The sequence below is a fragment of the Diabrotica virgifera genome, chromosome 1, assembly GCF_917563875.1.
Source record: "Diabrotica virgifera virgifera chromosome 1, PGI_DIABVI_V3a".
NCBI lineage: Eukaryota > Metazoa > Arthropoda > Insecta > Coleoptera > Chrysomelidae > Diabrotica > Diabrotica virgifera.
The window spans coordinates 31,070,774-31,098,708 of NC_065443.1; the positions used below are offsets into that span (position 1 = coordinate 31,070,774).

Sequence of the window (27,935 nt, forward strand, 5' to 3'; positions counted from 1 at the left end):
TGGCCACCCAAATCACCAGAATTTAATAAACTGAACTGATTTTTTTGGGGTGACGTTAATAATGAAGTTCATAAAATACCTCCAACAACAAGGGATGAGATGAAAAATAGAATACAAAGTGTATTTCGATGTGTTAATTTACAAATGCTCCGTAGAGTAAGTAGCTCATTCTATGATCGTTTTTAGGCGTACATAAATGTGTTAGGAGATAATTTTGAACACCTTATGTAATTAAATATTAAAAATATTTTATTAAAACAAGCTTCTAATTTTTTCAAACATGTTTTTTTGCAAAATGTATTACTAAATAAATTAGTAGATAAATTAGATAAATTATGTTTTGTTCTTTATTTGTTACATTGTTACATTTACATACAAAAGTAATTGTCTTCACAAAATATTGTATTTTGTGTTTGTGTGTTTTTTTGTAAAATTTATTACTAATTTTCTTTGTTTATATGTTGCATTTACATAAAAAGATAGTTTTTAATTGTTTCAAACATGTTGCATGTAGTGGTTGTGTTTTTGTTTGTAAAATGTATTACTAATAAATTATTGTTATTTCTTTATTTGCTACAGTGTTACATTGATTACCGGATTGATAGTCGGTAATCTTCAATTGTCAATTCAGTCATGGCTTACTTAAAATTTAGATAAATTTAAACACCTAAAATAATTTGCTCTGAAAAATGAAAATATCTCGAAAACTAATAAATTTGGGCATAGGGAATGTTATATAAAAATTAAAGTACGCTAATGTTACTTTTCAATAATGATATAAAATGCAGGGTGTTACATTTAACATTACTGAGAAAATAATGTACTTGCGTTTTGACTCACCCTGTATTTGATATAAAGAAAATTAGCGATATCAATAATTCTTAAAAATTTTGACAATAAATAAAAAAATATGGCATTAATAAACCATTGCTGTGCTTATTTTTATTTATACAGGGAGTTGAACTTGTTACGATTTTCATACAAAATTGGTTATAACTTTGTAAATACCCTGTATAACATTACAAACCTTTATATTTTTGTGATGGAGAAGTTAACAGGATTTCGAATATAAAATAAAATATAGGGTGTTCCATTTTAAAAAACATAAGTTAGGTCTGCCACTGTGTTATCGAACACCCTGTAACATTCTAACTAATGTTGTAATGTGAAGCTCAAAGGTGGCTAAAATTTTTGTTTTTAACTTTTATTGCTATCTATTACTATAGCGGAGCTATTGAGCTTTACCCTACTAATCAATCACCCTGTAGATAGATATCTATATCACAAAAATATTTCAGTTACTAAATTCGTCAGATTAACGAGTTTCGGTTATTAATCAAAAAGCGGTATTTAGCACAAGATAAATACAGGCAACAGCTAAGAAAGTCAACAAGAAGATTAAATTGAACCCGAAATAAACTTTAAAGTACTTGGTGTAATTATAATGAATGGTACGTCAAAAATCCAAATTAATTGCTACAATGTGGAAATGAACGACATTTAGCAGTCAGAGGCGCAACCAACATTTAAATAAAGTTACTATAAAAATAAAAGAATATACGCATGTATTAGTAAGAAAGCCAAATATAATATAATGGTATTAATTGGAGGTTATCACCATATGAAAAAGTCCATGCAGAGAATCTATAAATCGAATCGTTTAAGATACAAGAAATCTACAAGTACCGAAATCCCAAGACAAGGTTTTCCTTTCACTAATGGTTAGAAATAGTTTGATACATCTTACGTTTTTAAGATCTTTGGTTGGCTTTAGTTGAAGTTCCCCAAGTTTCATTCCTTTTCCTCGAAGTATATTTTTTTAAAACGTTAGATTTTATCAAGATCACAATATACTTTTCAGACGGATTTTTGTGCGCTGAATCCGAATGTGAGCTCCAAATTACCAAATTGGTTCTTGTTTCTGGGCTCGAGCTCTCTCTTCAGTCATGACCCCCCTGGAGGGAGTTTAGTAGCCATCGTGATGTCGTGTATTGTCCGTTTCCAAATCTCTCTCTCTCTCTGTCTCTGGTTATTTCTTATAAGTGATGCATTCTGTTATTATATTATGTTTCTAAGATATCCTAACCTAAAAGTGCAAAAATAGTAGGTTTTGGCAGCTTTTGATATTATATAGCATCGTAATAAATTTTTTTCTTCCAGCATATGAGATTTATCAATCAACGGTATAAGTCTGAGATGCAAGCTTCTCGGGACTTGTATCTAGGGACAGCCCATTTAGGGTTCTGATTACAAATAATGAAGAAACTAAAAGTGCGAATTTTGTCATGAAAATTGGTTTGTGAGGTAGAATAATATTTGGAACAACATTTGCAAATAACTTTTTCCTATATCTCTAACGCGAAGCAAAATATCGAAAATTTAGCCTGTTTGAGAATTCGCAGTAGGTCGCATTTTAAATTTTAGATTTCAATTGAGTATATTAAAAAATGTGAACCTTTAACCTGTATGACTGTGCAAAACTTCAAATCTGTATTTATTTTGATAGCCGTATAGCCGAAATATAGGGTTGTCTTCATCTTAAGGGGCTTTCTAGTGTAAAAGTACGAAATTCATATACTTCTATGATTAGGGAAAATAAAATCTTATAATTAGATAAAGAGAATTTATAAAATAATAGATACTGCACCAGTTGTTTTGAAAATTTGCGTGAGCATTGATCATGTAAAAAAAAATATGAAAAAAATATTGAAACTTAAACGATTTTATGCGCCATTTGCTGGCACCGTGAAAAAAAACATAGCTCCACTACTGCAGTGATTGGGACTAATACTGATCCTGAAATATAAAATTTCAAAGTGAATATTGTAATGATAAGTTATTTTTATACCATTAACTAGCATTTTTGAAAAATATTCAAATTTGAAAAAGTGACGAAGTGTTTAAATTTTTTTTTAAATTAGCTAAAAAATTCTCAGTTTTAAAAACCGCCAAGTTGACATTTTTTATTCAATCAAAATACCCCTAGTTGGTGCTATAGAAAATAACTAATAAATATTTCCATAATCACTTATATCACAGAAATTTTATATTTCGGGATCTCTATTAGTCCCAATCACTACAGCAGGCGAGCTATGTTTTTTTTTCACGGTGCCAGCAGATTTTTTTATGATTTTTTTACATGTACATACCTACTTCTTTTTATAATAAATGCTCATGCAAATTTTCAAAACAACTGGTACAGTATTTTTTATTTTAGTGATTCCCAAAAAAGTATATGAATTTCGTACTTTTACACTAGGATAGCCCCTTAAATGCGACACACTGTATATATTCTGTTCATTTTTTATCGATCACAATCACTACTTTCTGCAAGTTTCTATTGTTTGTTGTCATCTATTCCTATCGTAAAATTAAGTCAAACAAATATTAGTAGTGATATTGTTTATCTTCTTTTATAATCAAATTTAACCTATCGTACCTACAACATAAAAAATATTAAAATATTTTAAGCAAAATATCAACAATTAAAATACGTCTTAAGGTACTAGTACACTTTAGAAGACCAAAAATAATAATTTTTTTCAAGAATTTTTTTCTCAAAACCTTTATTAAAAATGAATATAAAACTTTTTACATATTAATATATAACTCTTAGTGTTGTTCTGAAGCTATTTTCTTGTGGCATTTTTATAATAAATTACTTTTAATGGGAAATAAGCCACAATTTTACCAAAAAAATGATTTTATTAACGTTTCGAAGCCCAAATCGGGATTCGTTGTCAAAATACAAAATACTACTAAAATAAACAAAAATTTTGTTGCTAAGTAAAAAAATTCTCCTAATAATTTATTTAATCTGACTCATTTATATTGGCAATTCAGACGTATATTATACATTTTAAAGTAGAAGACTTTAAAATGATATCGCCAATATTTATAATTTTGAAAGTAAATTAAATGTAAGACCAAATACTTACGATGTCGGGATAGTATCACGAGGTTTTTTCCTGGTTTTCCCTCGTGATTTACTATGGAATCTCTAACGCGAGAATTTTACTGTCATCGTTGCATTTGGTTGTCTTTTTAAAGACAGATCACATGCTATGATTTTTTTTTGTGACGGATATTCTTGAGTTGGTATTGATTTCATGTAATCGAATGAACTATCTTTTAGTAAGGTCGTCCCAGGAACGCAACTCATAAATATTGGCGATATCATTTTAAAGTCTTCTACTTTAAAATGTATAATATACGTCTGAATTGCCAATATAAATGAGTCAGATTAAATAAATTATTAGAAAATTTTTTTTTACTTAGCAACAACATTTTTGTTTATTTTAGTAGTATTTTGTATTTTGACAACGAAACCCGATTTGGGCTTCGAAACGTTAATAAAATAATTTTTTTGGTAAAATTGTGGCTTATTTCCCATTAAAAGTAATTGATTATAACTCTTAGGTCTTAGAGAGTACAAAAAATATATATTTTTCATTTATGTAGGTACGTACACTAATATTGTAGAGGGCGCAAAAGTCGAGGTCTCAAAAAATGATGGCGGACAGTTAATCTCAGGAATGGGATATCTGAAACAAAAAATCGTACTGAATTTGAATAAGGAAGATTTCTTACGTGACAATTTATCACAATTTCACCAAAAAATAAAAAATAAATATTTTTAACCATGGAAAACTGAAGAAAAACGGGCGATTTTTTCACAAAATTTTTTCAAATTTCCGTAAAATCTTTTTTTGCGGAATTTTTTACTAACGGTGGTAAATTGTCACGTAAGAAACCTTCCTTTTACAAACGGCGCGTGGCGTGGCGTATGATTTTTTTATTTTAGAGATCCCAATCCTGAGATTAACTGTCCGCCATCAGAACTACTTTTTTTCGAGGCCTCGACTTTGGCGCCCTCTACAATATTAGTGTACGTGCATAAATGAAAAAAGATATATTTAAGAGTTAGATATTAATATGTGAAAAATTTTATTTTCATTTTTAATAAAGGTTCTGAGAAAAAAAATCTTGAAAAAATGCTTGTTTTTGGTCTTCTAAAGTGTACTAGTACCTACCTTAAAAGGTACTTTTACGAATAACATAGGTACATGAAGTATTACTCACTATTGTAAATTTGAACTGTAGTAATCCAGAGAACCGAAAGAAAAACATACAACTTTAAAACAGCATTACCATTACCAGGAAAATAGTAAACAGAAAAGATATTTTCGTAGCTACCGACATAAAAATCACACGATATTTTTACACTTTACGCCACTGGCCCACACGGAAAATGAATTATGCGTCAAAATCCAAATTAATTGGTACATAGTGAAAACAGTATTTAACGCAGTAATATTTCCGCTGTGCCGTCCATAAATAAAAAATAATGTGTACGTAACCAATGCAAAATTAACAGATATACTTCCTAATTGAAATTTTTTCAAGAGGTAATATTTATAAATGTACAATTTCGAAAGTTGTAAGTTTACAGTGTTTGTTTCGGCGAGGAAAAAAGCAAAATATCCTTTAGATCAAGAATACTTTATTATGAACTATTAATATATTTGTATTCTCCTCATCTATCTTCTTTGCATTGCTTCTTGATCTCTTCATTCCAGGATCTTCTGGGTCTAGTCCTATCCCTAACAGGTAGTCTCCCCTTCTAAACTTTCTTTCTATTCCCATTCTTCTGATATGATCGTATTTACCACTGCAGTTATTTTTCCTCTATTATATGAGTTGATGTTGTGTTTACTTTCATTATTTCCCTCATACGGTCATTACTAATTATGTCTTTTATAGCATACTTACAACATCTTATCCAATACAAATACATCATATCTGTCGCTTTGATTCTTTCCTTTTATTTTTTCGTTAGCGTCCATACTTCAGCCTCATAAGTCACTGTGCTTTCAAAAAATGTATTAAAAATGCGTCTCTTAATTTTTACCCCAATATTTCTGCATTTGCTTCTCCACTCATTTAGACCTTTAAACCACTCATTTAAAGTAGGTGAGATGCAACAATCTTTTCTTCTATAGGCAACTGCATTCTCATCGGTATATCGCAGATGTTTTTTATCTTTGATCTCCTGGCTTCCACACATAGCCTGCCTGGTCTAAAGCCACTTGTTCTTCTGATTCCATTAACTATTCTTCGATTGTCGTTTTTAGTATACGACCATACAGTCTACCTAGTAAAGACGTAACACTTATGCCCTTGTAATTGTTACAATGTCTTCTGTTCCCCTTCTTTTGTATATAGCTTATAAGCAAGTCTCCATAATTTAAGTTTTAGGTCAATATTCTGGTCCTAATTCCTGGTCAATAAAAATGTTTTATTGTAACTCGAGGAGCATTTTTAATTAAACTTTTCCGCTTTTTACATACTTTTTAAAGTCCTTCCTTTGTTAGCAGGTTTTTTTCTTCCTGAAATGCATTTTCATTGGAGCACGTGTTTTAGGCTCTGTCGTATAATATACCGGCTCCAATAAACAAGCATTTCAGGAAGAAAAACCCTGCTAACAAAGAGTAACACGATTATAATCTGTGCTAACACAAAGTACAATGAAAAGGGACATCAGTAATAATGAAGGAAACAGACATGAAAAAGAGAAAAATCAAAGAAGCAGCCCTCATCCTATTGAACGAAGAAAAATGTACAGTAAACGCATCAGAATGCAGCAGGCTTCTGTTGCCGATACTTAAAGAAGAAGTGAACAATAAGTATATATTCTACCAACAATAACGGATGAGAAAATGTGAAACGCAAGTTTCAATCATACACAATATACAGAATGGGCCAAAGAAAAGAGTCCACCTCGATATTTGGCAGTATTTATTAGATTTTACGGAAATGACGAAACAGGTCGATTTTTGATCTAAGGGCGACACATTTTTACGTTACATACATCTGTCATTTGTCAACCCCCTCCCTTCCACTCCACATCCCCCACCCCTTATTTTTAAATAGGGAATAGGGGTCGTGTCCTAGCTCATTTGAAAGGTTATTCAATTCTCTATTCAGTAATATGAACATTGACATAATTATTTATACAGGGTGTCCAAGAAAAAATATTTTGAATTAAATTAATTGACACAAAAAAAAGAATGTACGTAATTTATTGAACTTGAAATACATTCTACTGCTGACAGAAAACATAATAAAAAATGTTTATTTGATAAATAAACATTGTTTGTTGCTTAAATTCAATATTCAACCTACCAAGAGGCACATGAGTGGCAGCGTGAATATTAAAATTAAGCAAAAAGCAATGTTTATTTATCTAAAATTTTTTTTTCTGTTTTGTGACAGCAGTAGAATGTATTTTGAATTAAATAAATTAAATATCTACATTCTACTTTTTGTGTCAACTAATTTAATTTAAAAAAAATTTCTTGCACACCCTGTATAAATAATTATGTTAATGTTTATATCACCGAATAGAGAATTGAATAACCTTTCAAATGAGCTAGCACACAACCCCTATTCCCTATTTAAAAATAAGGGGTGAGGGATGTGGAAGGGAGGGCGTTGACAAATGACAGATATATGTACCGTAAAAATGTGTCCCCCTTAGGTCAAAAATCGACCTGTTTCGTCATTTCCTTAAAATCTAATAAATACTGCTAAATATCGAGGCGGACTGTTTTCTTTGGCCCACTCTGTATATATGCAACGCACAATACTAAAACTCCGCATAAAGCACATAGAAATAATTCATAAACATCCAGAATAACCAGAATTTAATGTACCATAGAGCATAAAACACCCACCTTCAGATCTTTTCAACCAAAGCATGGCTGTTTCCTATAACACCATGGCCAAGTATGTCTACCTCAATTTTAATAACACTTGGCGGTTATACATGTTTTAAACACATTTTTTATCTTAATCTGTTTGAAAACGATTTCTGGAGTGGAAATCGAAATCTCAAATGATTTTTAGGTTAAAATGTAATAATTGCCAGTACGAAACACTCTGGTTAATCCCATATAAACACAATATTTAATTGATTAATCAGATGTAGTATTCTTAATTGTAGCACGAGACCTCCGTGTCTTAAAAGTTCTATGTTAATTTGATCTGTTCCTCTAAATAAAATATAAAGGACATGGCTTATTTTGGATCAAATGTCTTTATATTTTGGACACCACATTTAGGGCCGGTTGTTCGAACGCTAATCAAAAATGATCATTATCAAATATTTAATTACTGTCACAACTGTCAATGTTAACTTTGATTGGGTTGCTTAAAACATAATTATTAATTACAATTATGAAATTAGTTAATCAATTATGTTAATAATTGTTATGTTATGTTGTGACAGTAATTAAATATTTGATAGTGATCATTGTTGATTAGCGTTCGAACAACCGTCCCTTAGTCTAGGCGCCAAATAGAGATCACCGTGTCCTTTCTGATGGATTCTGATGGGCAAACTCAACGGTTTCTTATGGATTTTTGGCTGCTGATTACGAATTTCGAGGGTGGAATTCGATCCGAGTGGTCAAAAAATTGTTATAAACAATTTAATTGTTTATAAATTGTTTATAAGGATCTGGCTCATAAACTAAAAGAGATAAAAAATAATGTTTCAAATTAAATTTGTTCGTTATTAAAAAACGAAGAAAAAAACGTTTACTAAACTTAAATCCAACAATTATTAGAACTCAAGATATTGTAAAATTAGTGCACAATGCAAATTGCAAATTGCAAAATAAGTATTTTTTGAAGCTTTATCGATTGTAACTCGGCTTCTACGCACCCAAATGAGCCTTAGAAGGTCTTATTTTAAAGATTAATGAATATGCTTCCAAACAAAGTTTATTAAATTACTCTGTCTTCATTTGTTTTAAAGTTATATCCGTTTGAAGTTAAAATTTACTTAAAAAAATTGTACATTAATTTGTTTATAAGGGTTTCAAGCAAACTTGAGCTATAAACATTTATACTTTAATTAACAATAATGATAGAAGAACTCAAAAGGAACATTTTGAGCTTAAGAAAATGTTCGTATGTTTATTTTTGGCCAAGATATCGATATTTTAATAGCGCGCTCTTAGGCGCGACATTGGCTCACCTCGTAAAGGTTCACGTGCTAACTTCTCGATGCAAATTATAATTTCTATGTATATAGGTTATCTTTATTTTTCATTTTTGAAGATCTTAATAAAATTTTATCATATAATTCTTATAATTAAATCATCAGACTGTACCTTGTATCACCTTTCATTCTATTTACTTTGTCTTCTATTTTTTGTACTAAATGAGAAAAAAAATTAAAAAGAATGTGTGTGTACTTTGTACGCACGTAAGAAGTTATACTTCTACTACATATTATGTGATTTTTAAGGCAATACCAAAAATTTAAAAAAGTAAAAGAATAAAACGCACACAAACACATTGAAAAATGCCCCAAAGAAAAAAATGATTTCTGAACGATAATAATTGTTGGCAAAAATTTTAAATACGCATTTTCTGAAAAAAGAATTATATAACAAATATACTTACAATCATAACATGCATAAAAAAATAAAAAAATAAAACTTGCATCGGGAATTGAACCCTTGAATTTCGTGCCGCTTTGACTCGTAATCGAAGCGTAGACTCACTCGTCCAATCCTACATTATTTATCATGTGGAAAAATACGGTAACTGAACGGTTTACTGTTTGACACTTGTTTTGAAAATTAAATTATGTAGATAAATTTTGTGGAAGAAAATATAAAAATATAACAAAACAGTAAGAAAACAATATATTAGATGAAGATTGGTAGAACTTTTGTTGGTAATCAAATTAAGTATGTAAATCAAAGCATTACATACCTACTAGATAAATAAATCCACGCCAAAAAATCACAATTTAAAAATAAAAATCGAACCTAATTTGGGATTTCTCTCTAAAATCCGCATTCTTGAGAAAATAAATGTATGTATTTCAACCTAATCCAAATGTATAATTACAATATGATTATAATAAAAACTAGTTACCAAATTAGAATGAGTTTTCCTTGTCCAAAATAGTCCAAAAGTCCAAAAATATAGGTATATGAAAACTAGGTATTTAAAAAGGCAGTATAGGTAACTAACTTTTGTTTGTTGTTTCTTTTCACACAAATTTTAAAACGCAACAACCATAAATAATCTAACTACAGCTGTGCCACAGCCGCCGCATATTGAATAATTTTTGACATGTCATTTGAAGATCCAATCAGAACAAAGTTATAATGCGCATGCGCCCGGTCGCTAGGTTTTCCCATATAAAAATTTACCCTCTATCGCCGGTAAAGAAGTATAACTTCAAAAACTGATATTTCAGAAATATAACTAAAAAGTAAGTTGATATTATTTATTAATACTATTTTTACAAACATTATCTTTCATGCATCTGCATCGAGATATACAGAGAATCTCAGCTTTTTTACATCTGCATAAGTTCTTAAAGCAATTTTTACAGTTACATGGTGGTACTAAGTCTGTTCTTGTGGGCAGTAAAACTAAAACTTTCTGGGGCTTCAGTTTAATTATCTATATTATATGATGTGGACTAACCACATATAAAGTGGATCTAGTTCTTTTGCAACATCATCAAGGCACGTCAATTGTGTGTATGCCGCCACAACATAAATGCTCGTTTTATATGCAATGATGATGCTGTAAAAGAACTCGATCCATTTTTAGATGGATATCACATATTTGCTCATTTGCATGCGTAGAAGCCGAGTTATGATCGATAAAGCGACGAAAAATACTTACATACTTGACTGTGAGCCGATTTTGCTCCTCATAGCGCGCCATTAAAATATCGATATCTTGACCAAAAATAAACTTACGAACATTTTAAAAAGCTGAAAATGTTCCTTTTGAATTTTTCTATCATTATTGGTAATTAAAGTATACATGTTTACAGCTTAAATTTACTTGAAACCCTTATAAACAAATTAATGTACAATTTTTTTAAGAAAATTATAACTTCAAACGGGTGTAACTTTAAAACAAATGAAGATAAAATAATTTAACAAACTTTGTTTGGAAGCCTATTAATAAAGCTTTAAAATGAGACCTTCTAAGGCTCATTTGCATGCGCAGAAGCTGAGTTACGATCGATAAAGCTTCGAAAAATACTTATTTTGCAATTTGCAATTTACATTGTACACTAATTTTACAATATCTTGAGTTCTAACTGTTGGATTTAAGTGTAGTAAACGGTTTTTTCTGCGTTTTTTATTAACGAACAAATTGTATTCTTTTTTATTTCTTTTAGTTTATGAGCCAGACCCTTATAAACAATTTATAAACAATTAAATTGTTTATAACAATTTTTTGACCACTCGGATCGAAATCCACCCTCGAAATTCGTAATCAGCAGCCAAAAATCCATAAGAAACCGTTGAGTTTGTCCATCAGAATTAAAAAGGACACGGTGACCCCTCTGGCGCCTAGACTAATTTGACCTATTAATAAACAAGTATTTTTCCCAAAAGTGATTATTTCGACTATATTAACATATAAAGTATTTTTTCTACAACCACTATTCAAAATGCACTTTTCTGCACAGTTTTATGTTAGCAAACTTGATATTTTCTCACAGTATAAGATATTTGACATTTTTGTGCAGAAAAGTGACGTTTCTGTGCCAGAATAGTTATTTTCCTAACAAGTGCAGAAAGTCATATAGACCAGGGCGCATCTGTAAAAATATTAGTACATTTGGACGTTGAGAGGTGACTCAATTTTTTTTGCAGAAATTGCTTAACAATAAATCAAATAATAATATTTGAGTTATCCTCCCTCTCAAAAAGGTCCGGAACATTGTTTAAATAATCAAAATGTCAAAAAATTTAGGAAAAATTCGATTTTTTTCTTCGTTTTTTGATTATAACTCTAAAAGTATTTATTTCCAAGAAAAGTTGTACTAACATAAAAGTTGCGTAATTAAATTTCCAACAATATAGAGTTAGTTAAAAATTTAAAAAATAGTCACCCTTGTTGCAAAATAGCAATAATTGCGAAAAAACCATACAAAAACAAGTACATATTCGCATTTTACGTTTTTCAACCATTTATGCTACACTTAGGACCTTCATATTTCACCCAGAAAAACTTTATGATACAGTTAAACAATACTGTAAAGTTCATTAAGATCGGTTCAACAGATTTTGCAAAATAAATTTTGCAATCCAGCTTCAGCAAAAAAAATTCATTTTTTCAAAATGTTACAGGACTGAAAATAAAGCAGATAGCAAGTCGAATTTTTTTTGCGTATAGAAGTGTACTGTACCTTTTATATGCAATTTTGCAAAATTAAAATCGATAAACACGACGGCGTCAGGAATTTTTTTAAATAAACATTAATTATTGGTGCTACGCGCAGGACAGCGGATAGTTTGCTCTGATTGGGCATTCCAATGACCTTTGATAATGATTGGATACATTTTAATTTTTATTACATTTCGATATAAATAAATAAATTTGTTTATTGCAAAATAAAAACACATACTCTATCCTTTGAAATAACACTTTTATAAGCAAAAACTTTCTTTGTTCATATATTTTAACTTAGAGAATAAAAGTTTGTTATTTTTAAACATATGCAATTGTTTAAACAATATTTCACAGACAATAATAAAATTAGTTTGATTTTTGTGGAATTAAAATATTAAAATACAACAAAACATAGAGTAAGAAAATAATATATTAGATAAAGATTGGAAGACATTTTGGTGGAAATCAATTTGTGTGAATCGAACACCGCTGTCCTGCGCGTAGCACCAAAAATTAATGTTTATTTAAAAAATTTCCTGACGCCCGCCGTGGTAATTAATCGATTTTAATTTTGCAAATTGCAAATGAAAGGTACAGTACACTTCTATACGCAAAAAAAATTTCAACTTGCTATCTACTTTATTTTCAGTCCTGTAACATTTTGAAAAAATGATTTTTTTTTGCGAAAGCTGGATTGCAAAATTTATTTTGCAAAATCTATTGAACCGATCTTAATGAAATTTACAGTATTGTTTTACTATATCGTAAAGTTTTTCTGGGTGAAATATGAAGGTCCTAAGTGTAACATAAATGGTTGAAAAACGTAAAATGCGAATACTTGTTTTTGTATGGTTTTTTCGCAAATATTGCTATTTTGCAACTAGGGTGACAATTTTTTAAGTTTTTAACCAATTCTGTATTGTAGTAAATTTAATTACGCAACTTTTATGTTAGTACAACTTTTCTCGAAAATGAATACTTTTAAAGTTATAATCAAAAAACGAAGAAAGAAATCGAATTTTTCCTTCATTTTTTTACATTTTCATTATTTAAACAATGTTCCGGACCTTTTTGAGAGGGAGGATAACTCAAATATTATTATTTGATTTATTTTCAAGCAGTTTCTGCAAAAAAATTTGAGTCACCTCTCAACGTCCATCTCAAAACAGATGCGCCCTGGACTAATACTTTTCCGCACGCGACTGCAGTTTGCCGAACGACGCGAAGCGGGAGTTCGGCAAGCAGTCGAGTGCGGAAAAGAGACTTTCTGTAAGAGTTAGGTACAATATTTTTTCTATGAGTCTTTAAAAAATGACCAAATCTTAATCATTTAATTTAATTAATATTAAAATACATACAAAAATTAATTCGTTGACAAGGTTGTCCAAACCAAACTTTCAATATAATTAGAATGACGACGATCTTGGTTTCCATGACGATGATTCAAAACGACTGTTATTGTCTACCGATTTGACTTTCGAATATTATGTCAAAATAATTTTATTTCATCGAATTGTCGCGTTAATTTCATTAAAACAGGAACACAATAAGTTACATTTAAAAAAAATAGTAAATAATATCTAAATATTAGTTTATTACATGTATTATAATTATTTTAAGGCCATATTAAAATATCTACACGCGTGCGTAAAAGTAAAACGCGTGCGGAAAAGTAAAACTTTCTAAACTAAAACGCGTGCGCGAAAGTAGACATTTTTGCACGCTCGTAGAAAATGTTTTTTTCTGCACAGTTGACTACCTCATTCTGAGTAACGTTATATTCTGTTTACATCCGTGGTTAAAGTTTCGACAGAGATATAACCTATACCTAATACAATTATTATATTTAACTATAGAATATAAATTAAATTATGGATGTTACAGCTGTTTTATTTAACAATTTTATTCTTATTAACAATTTTATAATTATTAAATAACCAATAAGGGTTTAGCAACCTCTGCAAGATACGTCGAATGTGACACTATTGTGTAATAATTTTTTAAAATAGTTTAAATTTAAACAAATTAAGGCAGTGCATTAATTTTTTAACTGATTTCTGTGCAATTTGTTTAGGTATAAGGAATTTAAATAGATTAGTATTAATTACATACAGTTTACAAGTAGGACAAATGAAAGAATACCCATGAACGAACATATAAAACACGCTGTATTTTCCTGTCACCGTGTCACACAAAAAATTGGCCAGCGCAAGTACATGTAATAATTATTGTTACATGTACTTGCACTGGACAATTTTCTTTGTGACACGGTGACACGGTTCATGGGTATTCTTTAATTTTTCCGACTGTAAAATTTATCACATATTATTATAATTAATATTCTTTTCAAATTGTGATTTTTATTTTTAGGAAAAACTGTGCTTGTATAAAAAGTATAGTGTGTAAGACGTGCAGAAATGTAATTTCTCACTCGTTTGAATTGCGGCACTCGCTTGCGCTCGCACCGCAGCTTTCCAAACTCGTGAGAAATTAGTATCTTTCTGCACTTGTTGCACAATATACTATTTTAGGTAAGTAGACGTTTAAATTTACTTATTTATTGAAGCAAACTCACTCATACGTAGTATATGTAACTTCTGCCCCCTTTTTAAGTAGTTCCTGTAAAATTGCGTAGTTCTATTTTTTATAGTGGCGATGTTGATTTGGAAAGATCCACAGCTTTATCCCATACAGAATCAGGGAGTTCCTCCAATTCCAGTATATCCTGCAAGTAAGTTGCTAATGCTTTTTAAAACGCCTTTACGTTTCATTAGTCGTATTTAGTTAATACAATGTCATTTTATTGTAAAGCTGTTCAGGGAAAATTCAGAACATCACAGGAATTATCAAGTTTGCCAGTCAAGTAAGCGTGAACTATACGTTTTAGTAGACCAGGACATTTAGGTAGAAATAAATTGATTTTTAAATACAGCACCTATCGACTTGCAACTTTTTACATTGTGTTCGGATTGACATCAGGAAAAAAAGTCTGCAATAGAAAAATGGGTAGAAATGCTTAATAGTACATAAATTTCATACAAAAGTGCATAAACATGTCAGAATCAGTAAATATATTAACCCTTTGCGTACAAGTGGTTCCAATAAAGTACCACAATAATTATTTTAATTTTATGTCGTGTCCTAGTAAGCGCCAGCTGGAACCTCATACCGTCATTCGGTGTTGCAACGTATCCTCTCACCATTCGGGGTTAGAACCTAGCATAATCTTTTAAACGTGTTTAGCATACTGCTCATATTACCGTTTGTAACTGTAGCTGCTTTTAAACAGGTATAGAATAAGAAATAAAAAATAAGTTACCCTTAAGTAGAAATTGATAGTCAAACTTTTTAAATGGCCGGTAAGTTTTGTAAATTTTCTTTTGTAATAATGATTATAAAGTAGACACAATGATAAAAATTTTAAAAATATTTTATAGATTTCAAAATACATATTAGATATTTTTCTTGTGGTTCCTTACGGGACCACTAGGACACTACATTATCATTCATTATTATTTTAGTTGGGTTTAGAAAGACGGCATTTTGACTTCACCAAGCTATCTTCTGACGACGAATATACGTTATTAGATGATCTGCCATCTGACAGTGAGTCTATATGATCGGTATGATTTTGTATGAAAAACGATTTAATAAGATTGCACATATGCACATGGATTGCCAGTCCATGGGATAAAGGTTCGATGTGCAAGTTTCAGCACGAGAGCAGAACCCCATCGAACTAGATGGCGTTGCTCAACATGTCAAATAGGCCTTTACTTAACAGAAAAGTCAAGTTGTTTTATTTTAATTCCATTAACAGTAATTTTTTTACTTTTTTTTATTTTAATGTATTGTTGTCAGTCCCTAGTGGTCCCACATAAGCACCACCTGTTTTTTTGTTTATAATAAACAAAAATAACATTATTACACAAAATATAATTTGTTATCCACAGAGAACGGCAGTTCTCACCAGTGGCGCACAACACCCCCTACAAGCGACACTATATATACACGAAATTTTCGATTTTCTAAACCTGACTGAATTGAAAATTGGGCCACATCCCATCTTAAAGAATAGGAAAAGACTCGTCCATCCATATGTCATATCTCCATTTTGGTCCAAGGGTGTGGATTTTACGGCCCTTCCCATTTAGAGTCTGTTTTTTGTACTCGTCCCCAAAACTCCCAAAAATTTCAAAAACTTAAGCCCGACCTTTGCGGCTTCTGATAGCACAGATCATTACCTTTCCAACGCATGTTTAATTTTGAAAATCGGTTATACCATTCAAAAGTTATCGAGCTCAGAAGTATGACTTAATTTTTATTTAAAAAAGGGAAAATGTTTGTGGATATGTATGTATGTATGTATGTATGTATGTATGTATGTATGTGTGTGGAAAAGTTACACCGATCTGAATTCTTTTTTCTGTGTTTCAAGAGGGTGTGAGGGCCGATTCAGAACCGGTCTAATTTTTGACTTCTGACTACCGGTAAGCCAGCTAGAGGACTAGATAGATACAAAATAGCATATTTTTTGGGCGTATATATCTTGGGTTCAAGGAGAGACAGGAAAACCGCAAATACACCAAATTAATAGGGATGAGTTAAGATTTCAAACGGTGCTTAAGCGATCAACCTGAGACATACACACTGCTCACCATAGCCGAAAAACTGAAAAATTAAACGTTGAAAATTTTGGTTTTTCGACAATTACTCAAAATTTCAACCTACGAATTGCGCCAATAACTGAGCGTTTGTAGGAGGACTCAGGACGCGTCTAACGGTGTATATCTCATATCTGGGAAAATTCGAATTTTTTAGTTATAGGCTTCATAAGTATAATCAAATCTATTTCTTATGGGAAAAACCGTTTTTCAAGCTCAATAATTCCTGTAATACGTTCAGTTATCATACTTGATCTTGGATGCATCAGATACTACTTGTCAATACATTTTAAACTCATATTTAGTGATCAACATCAGTTCAGCCGTTCAGAAGTTATAGAGCTCCAAAAGTATAATTAGTCCAGGAACTGAAACTTTTCACTTCGCAATTTTTACAGAATGGATCGATTTGCTTGAAAATTTGAGAATAAGTAGTGGAGAGTCTAAGGATCAAAATCTGTAAGATTCCGAAAGACGCTTTTACCATGGGGTGGTTGCCACCCCGTCTCGAGGGTGGAAATTTTTTATTATATTTTGACCGCAAATGTTGGTAAAAACATTAATTGTAAGCAAAACATGTTTTATATTTTTTTGATAAAATTAATAGTTTTCGATTTATTGGTTATCGAAATTTAGTTTATATCGAAAAAATCAATGTTATTAATCAATCATGGTTTATGTACTTGTAGTGGTTACGATGCTAGTTTGATTGGGCAATCCGAGTTCATTTGCCGGCCATAATTACATAATTATTAGGATGGCTGGGATATGAACTCGGATTGTCTTATCACTGGTGTCGTAAGTTCTAGATCATTTGGGAGAGATTGCGACCAAGGTTCTCGTTCTCAAAACTACCAAAAATTTCAAAAATATTAGTTCGACCTTTGCGGCTTCTGCTAGTACTGATCATTACCTTTCCAACGCACATCTAATTTTGAAAATTACCAGAGAACGACAGTTCTCGCCAGTGGCGCACAACCCCTACATGCGACACTATATATTATATACACGAAATTTTCGATTTTCTAAACCTGACTGAATTGAAAATTGAGCCAAATCCCATCTTAAAGTTTAGGAAAAGACTCCTAGATCCATATATTACTTCTTCATTTTGGTCCAAGGCTGTGGATTTTACGGCTTTTCCTATTTAGGGTCTGTTTTTCGTTCTCGTCCCCAAAACTCCCAAAAATTTCAAAAACTTAAGTTCGGCCTTTGCGGCTTCTGATAGCATAGATCATGACCTTTCCAACGCATGTTTAATTTTGAAAATCGGTTATACCGTTTAAAAGTTAGCCAGCTCAGAATTAGAACTCAATTTTTATTTAAAAAGGGGAAAATGTTTCTGGATATGTACATATGTATGTATGTATGTATGTATGTATGTATGTATGTATGTATGTATGTATGTATGTATGTATGTATGTATGTATGTATGTATGTATGTATGTGGAAAAGTTACACCGATCTGAATTTTTTTTCTGTGTTTCAAGAGGGTGTGAGGGCCGATTCAGAACCGGTGTAATTTTTGACTTCTGACTACCCGTAAGCCAGCTATAGGGCTAGGTAGATACAAAATGGCAAATTTTTTGGGCGTATATATCTTAGGTTCAAGGAGAGACAGGAAAATCGCAAATAAACCACATCAATAGGGTTGAGTTAGGTTTTCAAACGTTGCCTAAGCGATCAAGCTCAGACGTACACACGGCTCAGTATAGCCAAAAAATTGAAAAACTAAACTTTGAAAATTTTGGTTTTTCGACAATTACTCAAAATTTCAACCTACGAATTGCGCCAATAACTGAGCGTTTGTAGAAGGACTCTAGGCTAATCTAACGTTGTTTACCTCATATCCGGGAAAATTAGAAATTTTAAGTTATACGCTTCATAAGTATGATCAAATCTATTTCCTATGGGGAAAAACAGTTCAAGCTCAATAATTTCTGTAACAACTTTAGTTTTCATACTTGAACTCAGATGCATCAGATACTACTTGTCAATACGTTTCAAACTCATGTTTAGTGATCAAAATCGGTTAAGCCGTTTAGGTTAATCCAATTAACTATTATTCCCGAAATGGTTTATGTAGTTACGACGCTAAATTTGATCTGTAACGGATAATCGTGAGTTCATTTACCGGCCATCCCAATATTTTTATTTATTCTATTTCGACTAGAAAAAAAATCTAGTATACATTCGATGGTCACTAGATCATTTGGGAGATAATGCGACAAAGGTGACCATTTATAAAGCTTGACGTGTAATCGAGAAAAATTGCATTCAACTTCATACATTTAATTTGTATATAACTTGAAAAACTCCTGATACAAGAATAAAAAACCGCTAAACGCCGTAAAAATGAGTGGCGCATACAATATTCCAGCTACAAAAGATCTGATATGAAAATTACGTGGCGCGAAAATGTATTTTCATTTTGATGCAAAACAAAATTCTAGTTTTATTTTAAAAGATTTTTCCATAATATTTGCTAAATTTGTAGTAAACGCGCCACAAAAGAGTAAATTTGATGCAGTTTGAATTTTGAAACTCTTTTGTGGCGCGTTTACTTCAAATTTAGCAAATATTATGGAAAAATCTTTTAAAATAAAACTAGAATTTTGTTTTGCATCAAAATGAAAATACATTTTCGCGCCACGTAATTTTCATATCAGATCTTTTGTAGCTGGAATATTGTATGCGCCACTCATTTTTACGGCGTTTAGCGGTTTTTTATTCTTGTCGTTATTTACATTAGTTATTTAAAACCAAACAGGAAATATTTAAGAATAATTAAATCCGTCCGCAAAGGGGGCCAGCATGTTGTTACTCAGGTTTTTTGGGTCGATGAACACGAATACGTCATCAGGACCGACCACCCGAGTACCTGGTGCCTAGAATGACTGCTAAGGCACATCATCTGGACTTTGGAGGGGTTTCGGCACTAAATTGATGCAGACAGAATATTCGGGAGGCTTTTGAGGTCACTGAACAAGAATATGCCATTGGAACCGACCTCCGGTGCAACTGGTGTCCTAAAATCTTCGGAACTCCAGAAGATCACGTGCCTTAGCAGCGACACTTAGCACCAGATGCTTCGGAGGTCGGTTCTGATGTATTCGTGTTCAATGACCCCAAAAATATGCTTTGTTATGTTTATGCAATTTTGAATGTATTTTATACACTTTAAAATGCAATTATGCATTTCCACCCATTTTTCTATTGTAGACTTTTTTCCTACCTCTCTAGGTAGCCTTAGGCTTAGAGCCTACCTCTCTAGGTTTGGAAAGGCTGACACTGATGAATGTCTATACTGCAGACACCCGGACACTGTTACACATACGATGCTAGAGTGCAAAAGATGGATAGTAGAAAGAAATAGAATCGAAAGAGAGACAGGTGTGAATTTTGTGACAGTGCGAGAAATGATTGAGAGAATGATTGAAAATAAAACTGGTTGGACTAGCATACACAACTATATCCGTGTAGTGATCAAGAAGAAAGAAGAGGAGGAAAAACAGCTGTACCAACGATAGGGGTGAGAGGGAAATATATTGTGAGTAGAAGGCAGAGGGAATAAGTTTTGACGAGAGGTGAATAGGTGAGATATATTGTATGAGACAGACTGTGGGAAAGAGGCTCTAATAAAAAAAAAACAACAACAACAAGAAGCCCAATCTTGGGACCAAAAAAAGGGGGAACGGGGAAAATGAAGGGCCTCCTTGCTTACAGTCTGTGGATAAATGAAGGTAAAGTGCATTCCGCTTTCGGAGCGCTGGATGACAGAGGAGGGTCTGGTTTAGCAGGTAGACATTCGGCGTAGCCTCGGCGACGAGAGAGCGTTTTAAAGTACCTCGGGAACTATCGCTGGTACTACGAAGAATGAATCCTGCACTAAGGTCAGTCAGGCGGCGTTCTGGACTGAGGTGTCTTTTGAAGATTCCAGACCCCCTCTTTAAAGATGAAAAAAAAAGACTTTTTTTCCTAATCATCCTGAACACAATGCAAAAAGTTGCAAGTCGTTTAAAAATCAATTTATTCCTGTGTATACTGTTCTAAAATGGCCTGGGTCTATAGATGCTTAAAGTATCCAACAATATTTAAGCAAGTTTTTATGTAAACAAAGCAAAAAGTTTTTATTTTAACGTAATACACACATAATTATGTCTATAGCATTCGCTGTAGTTTTATTAATAATGTGAAAGATTCTGCAACAATGCCTTTTATGATCTCATTTTCATTAGCGGTTTACATCATTATCGACCTAAATAATAATTGTAACCGTCTGTGTATTTCAGACGAAAATCAAAAGGAAATATTAATAATTATTACCCATTCTTTGTCGGCGACCTACATACTGCACTGTATTTACAATTTTTTTGCTTGAACCATATTGTAAACATAAATAATACATTCGTACAGTATCTGTTCATTGCAAAATCACTTTCATCTGGTCAATATAAAAACTTTCACAATATTCGGCTTTTTTTCTTTTTTAAAGGTTGCGTAAGCCAGTGTACTTTTTAAAAATATGCCTCGCTGCCCGGGTGGTTGTGCTATAGTTCTCTTCAGCGTTTATTAAAATGCAGCTTAAATATTCGAAACGTTGATCAATTTGATATTATACAGTGCACTGGAATAAGTGTTACCCCCTTATGAACTTATTTATATTTAGTACATAAGCAAAACGCTCGGACAGGTCGATTTTTAAAATAATCATAGTATATTATAGCATCAATGTTTCGAACTTTACGCGAACTCTCTTCAGATGACAGGCATAACTTTGATTTTTTTTAATAGGAAAGTACATCTTGTAAAGCCTCATTTAAAAGCTTTTGAAATACTGATTACAAAAATGTATATTACTTTAATCATTTTTGAGAGCGTAGGCGCAAAATTTCGATCGAATTATTTTTAAATGCATTAATTTTTTTCGAATCCTGAGAAAACTAAAAAGTATTTTTGAAAAATTTAAACGCAAAATGAAATATTACAGTATTATAATGGTCGAAAGTCCCTGAACACTTTTATGTTTATTTTAATAAGTCACAAGGGTGAAAAAAAGAGAAAATTTAGTCTGATTTTTAATTCAAATATATCCTTCAAAAGAAACTTTTCGTTTATTCTAAGGGGTTTTCTGCTCTCGGTAATAATGCTATCTTTCATTCTGCGTTTAAATTTTTCAAAAATACTTATTAGTTTTCTCAGGATTCGAAAAAAATAAATGCGTTTAAAAATAATTCGACCGAAATTTTGCGCCTACGCTCTCAAAAAGGATTAAAGTATTATAGATTTTTGTAATCTGTATTTCAAAAGCTTTTAAATGAGGTGTCACAATTATGATGTACTTCTCCATTTAAAAAAATCAAAAATATGCCTGTCACCTGAAGAGGGATCGCGTAAAGTTCGAAACATTGATGCTATAATATACTCTGATTATTTTAAAAATCGACTTGTTCAAGCGTTTTGATTATGTGCTAAAAATAAATAAGTTAATAAGGGAGGGTAAAACTTATTCCAGCGCACTGTATGATTTGCAGAGACTACCTGAGTGTAACATAATAGTTGAAAGCTACAGATAGAGGACACCATAAAATGTATAATGACCAACATTTATATGACCAAATGTATAATGGCCAATTCTATTGGCTCAAACTTATCTTAGGCGGACGGCTTTTCTTCAAAAGTGTATCTTCAGGGAAAAAACTAGCCCGACACTAATCGATAGCATATTTAAACCACATATTTATCTGTCAAATCTGTAAATATCAACAAAATAATTGTAACCTTGTTAATGCTGTCATAAATAATAATTTTCTCTTTAAACGAACTTAAGAAGCAGTCACAAAAAGCCTTCTAGATGTACTAGATTTCTTTACAATTTTTTTTGTGGCAAACGATTTTTATAAATGCCAATACTACTCACCACACGCACAACTAAAGAATATCAAAGCAAGATAGATACAGAGAAATACAATGAGAAGAGTTATACTAAATTTACAATCAAGATGCAGTAGAAATAAACAAACCAAGACACGTTAAATGCTACTAGGAGCACTCCCGATTCATAATTTACAATGTATAAACTTTGGAAATCATGATTTGGGATTTACAATGTATATACTGTTATATTTCTATTTGATATGAAAATTAAATTTTGATAATTATAAACAGAATTCAATTTAATATAAAATATTTTCAATTTTCTCAACCACGGGCATATAAATTTAGAACAACCTGTATACAACAAATTGTTATATTTAATTTTAAGAAGTGATTAAACGAAACTCGGGAAAATGCGCTTAGAATAAACAAAGTGAATGGCGCGTACCATTATCGTTGTTCGCGGAAGGTTCGATCATTAGCCTATGCTAAATAAGACTCAGTTGGAATCGATAATAGGTCATTATCGTTGTTCGCGGAAGGTTCGATCATTAGCCGATGCTAAATAAGACTCATTTGAAGTAGATAATAGGTCATTAAATTTTGTAAATAGTAGAAAGTAATTTTAGAATGGGAATTAACTATTTTTTTTGAAATCCATTAAGCATATTTAGAAAGATTAACAATTGGTTTTGAGGAATACTGCGAATGAGAGTTGGTGGTGGAAGGTTGATTTGTGAATCTGGAAGGGATATTTAGAAAGTAGGGGAATGAATGAAAAAGATAGATCAGAATGTTTTGAGCTGTCGAGAAGTGAAGGAGTAGTAAACGGTAGTGTACGGAGAGTGAGAAAGCCGGTGTAGTTCCGTGAGTGTGGAGATCTATCGTGGAACGAGAGGTAGGCCAGGTTGAGAGTAAAGAACCTCCTTGAGCCAAGAGTGTCCCGGTAGCTGATTGCAGTTTCGAAAAAGGTAGAACACAGCATCACGACAGAAGCAGGAACGAGAGCTATACGAGCTAATCTTCAAAGGAGAACATTACTGAAAGCCAGGACGAGGTTTTGATCGCAGCCAAGGATAGCAGGAAACGGGTCTTGTGTGAGTACATTCTCAGTTCACCAGAAAAAGGTCAGTCTCATTTGTTTGGACATGAATGTATGGGTTTTTCGTATTAAATACCACATTATAAATTGAAGAACATAATCAATAATATCAGAAAAGCTTCATCAAACTTGAATAGAATTGTTGCTAATAAATCCTAATAGTTAAATGTTAATAAAAACTTTCAATTGGAAACCAAAAGGAAATAAGATTCCCATTTGTAAATGTTATGTTTAAGAATAATAAGATCTAGCACATATTAAGCAGTGATTGCCATTTAAATAAAATAAACAATATTTTGATTATAATTGTAACCCATATGTGTGTATTATTTTACTCTTTTCTTTCCTATCCCGATTAGGAACCATTGAGAAATACTGAGAAGCCACGTAAGTAATTAATTTTATAATTCGCCCTGAGATTGAAAACATATTGATATGTGATCTGGTTAATTAATTAAATTATTATTAATGCATTGATTAAATTAAATGACAAATAAGAATATTATCTCATATCAGTAATCAAGATCACATCAATACATTGTAAATTATGATTCGGGAGTGCTCCTAGTAGCATTTAACGTGTCTTGGTGTGTTTATTTCTACTGCATCTTGATTGTAAATTTAGTATAACTCTTCTCATTGTATTTCTCTGTATCTATCTTGCTTTGATATTTTTTAGTTGTGCGTATGAGTAGTATTGGCATTTATAAAAATCGTTTGCCACAAAAAAAATTGTAAAGAAATCTAGATTTTGAAGAAAATGGTCAACAGAGCTTAAACCCAAATTTTCATTAAGAGGAAACAGTAGCGATCAACAGGTAGCGAAAACGCGTTCCAAGATTGCGGCTGTAATTTCGAATATTTTTTCGAGATATTTAGCACACGTATTCGTAATATAATAAAGAATGGCGGTACAGAGCCCAATTTGAAAAATATATTAATATGTGGAAATTACTCTGTAATTAAATACAATATTAAAAAAGCGAGCCTGTACCGCCATTAAGAAGAACAAAAAAATACACTTTCTTCAAATAAACTTTTTTATCCGATGCCTAGATTTTGTGTCATTTTGGAACTACTAATGAAATAGAAAATTTTAGTAGTTCCAAAATGACACAAAATCTAGACATCGGATAAAAAAGTTTATTTGAAGAAAGTGTATTTTTTTGTTTTTCTTCATTAAGAAGAACATTAAGAAGAACAAAAAAATACACTTTCTTCAAATAAACTTTTTTTATCCGATGCCTAGATTTTGTGTCATTTTGGAACTACATACTAATGAAATAAAAAATTTTAGTAGTTCCAAAATGACACAAAATTAGGCATCGGATAAAAAAGTTTATTTGAAGAAAGTGTATTTTTTTGTTCTTCTTAATGGCGGTACAGGCTCGTTTTTTTAATATGTATTTAATTACAGAGTAATTTCCACATATTAATATATTTTTCAAATTGGGCTCTGTACCGCCATTCTTTATTATATTACGGATACGTGTGCCAAATATCTCGAAAAAATATTCAAAATTACAGCCGCAATCTTGGAACGCGTTTTTGCTACCTGTTGATCGCTACTGTATCATCTTAAAATCGGTGTTGATTCTCAAAATTCCACGGTTTTACAGTTTTTTACCGCTGATAAGTCGTCTAAGAAGCACATTTTTCTTTCTAATTTTTGATCGATGTTTTCTACTTATTTTTCCTTGTTGGTACAATACTTCCGTGCTAGTATGAGTTTTCCACTAGTACTTTTCACAAAGAACGCTGAACATAATTTTTCCGTTATTATAAGCTTTCATAAATCAATATAATTACTATAATTAAATAACGGTATTGATGTATTTTGATATGATTATAAGTCGGTTATTCAGTATAAATAATTAATTAGTTGTAGTTTTCCTTTGCTGTTACTACAATTATTAAAAGCATGCAAACAATAACTTTACATTGTGCATTGCTAAGCATATTGGAAAAAGGTCAATTGTTGAAAATATATCGCGTTATTTCCGGTCATTAAATATGTCAAATCAATAATAGACAGAGTAGTATAACTGTATAACTACATGCAAATAAATAAATAAATAAATCATATACAATTTATATGCATTCTGTGTTTTTGATTTAACACAGTACGTGCGGCTTAGTTAAACAATTTTTATTATATTCTAATATTGTTTCTTTCTCAATTTTATGATTTTTATTCTTTCATTCCGAAAGATTGGCTAATATCTGAGTTCGTCCCAATCCCAATACCAACGCAATGAAAGGTGAGGAATACAGGAGGTACATTTTGTACCTCCATCTTCAAAATGTAGAAGTACCTAAGTACCGGTAATCAAATTTATATGTTTGTCCTTCGTCTAGTAAAGTATTTGTTATATGTAAAGTTGCCACCATTCAGACAAATGTTAATGACATTCGAGGATACCTTCCTTTTTTGACCAAATTCCCCTCAAGATGCTCTAGGAGCGAAAGTATATTTGGGCAAGATTTAATAAAAACTCGGTGCTCGATATCTGTCTTTTATATCCGTAATATTATAAATTATACTACAAATTATACTATTATAAAGTATATTCTAAATACTTTTTTTTATAAATTTAAATACATTTTATTGTGTATTTAAGACTTCTTAATAATACAAATTTATTATTTTTATATAAAATTATACAAAAACATACATGTATTATAGTCGGTTCGCAGAAACTCAGACACAACTGGCTAGTGATTTTAGTAGGTAATTTTTTTGTTTTTGGCAATTTTGCCAAAATGGGCAAAATGACTAACTATTTAGTAATTATTAACTATTTAGTAATTTTTTTTGCCAATTTTACCAAATTGGCAAAATTACGTACTAAAATCACTAGCCAATTGTGTCGTGAGTTTAGCGAACCGACTTTAGCTTGCTTGACTGAAAACTTGGTTCTTAAATCAGAAAATAGTTGTTCTGAATATTTAAAATATTTTTTCTATGGATGCTATACAATGTGCAACTTCTCTCATTACTTACATACATTCAAAACGAACAATTTCTCAGGTTGTGAGAAAAGTCGGCCATTGCAGTGAGAAATATTTTTTCTCAGGGGTTCCATACGTAGAATCGCGGTTTCCATGGTAACATGCACAAATACAAACACAAATATTTTTGTCAAATAAAATGTGTCAAATCATAACTTATGGGCCATTCCACGAACATACGCCTGTTTTGGATTACTTCGACAACGAATATTTTACTGTGCAACATAAGAAGTACGAAAGTAAATGGCGCTAATAATTGTTCCAATAAACAACAATGTAATTTGCAATTTACTTTCGTTCTTCTTATTTTGCACAGTAAAATATTCGTTGTCGAAGTAATCCAAATCAGGCGTATGTTCGTGGAATAGGGTATACCAGGAATTAGCTTTCAAAACTGTTCAAATATAACTGGTAACTATAATTTTGAATAAATAAAAGAATATAAATATTAAGAATATTAAATACCTACATATTTGTATAATATGTATATGTATTTTGTTTCAATTTTGGCGTATAATCTACATAAAAGCACCTAAATTATTTAATTTTGAAGTTTGAACTCTTGACAAAAACGCATCCATAGAAAAATTACAGTGTACAGCACGTGAGAAAACGACATATTTCTCCCTAGCTTGATTTGCGGCACTCATCTCGTACCTAGGCTCGTGCCAACAAACTTCTGCGCTCGTGAGAAATATGTCTTTTCTCTCTTTTGTTGTACAATATACTATTTCCAATGAAACTGTAATGGACAATTAATTACACGCATTTAAATGTAATTTTTGTTTAGTGGCCGCCTCTCGGAGAGTCCAAGTAACAGCGTGGATGCTGTCACTCAGGATTCCGCCAGACGAGGAACTTTGGATTCGGACAGTGATATTGATGCCGAATCTGAACAGTGGCAAAATTTAGGATATCAAGAAGAATTGAAAAACCTTCCTCCACATGAGAAAAAAAGACATGATGTGATAAATGGTAAGTATCTTCAGTTGGATCATTTAAAATAATAATTGAATCTCTACTGTCCTTTTTGTTGACCATTTTTTGAAACA

General features: G+C 31.5%; 1 protein-coding gene across 5 annotated transcripts in view; it reads left to right on the forward strand.

The window, feature by feature from the left end:
* Positions 1-27,935, forward strand: part of LOC114328206 (rho guanine nucleotide exchange factor 11) — a 767,005-nt gene that overhangs the window by 645,889 nt on the left and 93,181 nt on the right. For 4 of the 5 annotated variants that reach the window (XM_028276988.2, XM_028276989.2, XM_028276991.2 and 1 more), the window contains 2 exons: positions 14,864-14,959; positions 27,674-27,858. In XM_028276988.2, the coding sequence (XP_028132789.2) occupies positions 14,864-14,959; positions 27,674-27,858 (281 nt within the window). The remainder of the gene's footprint in view (positions 1-14,863; positions 14,960-27,673; positions 27,859-27,935) is intronic. The other variant, XM_028276990.2, reaches the window with a different exon arrangement.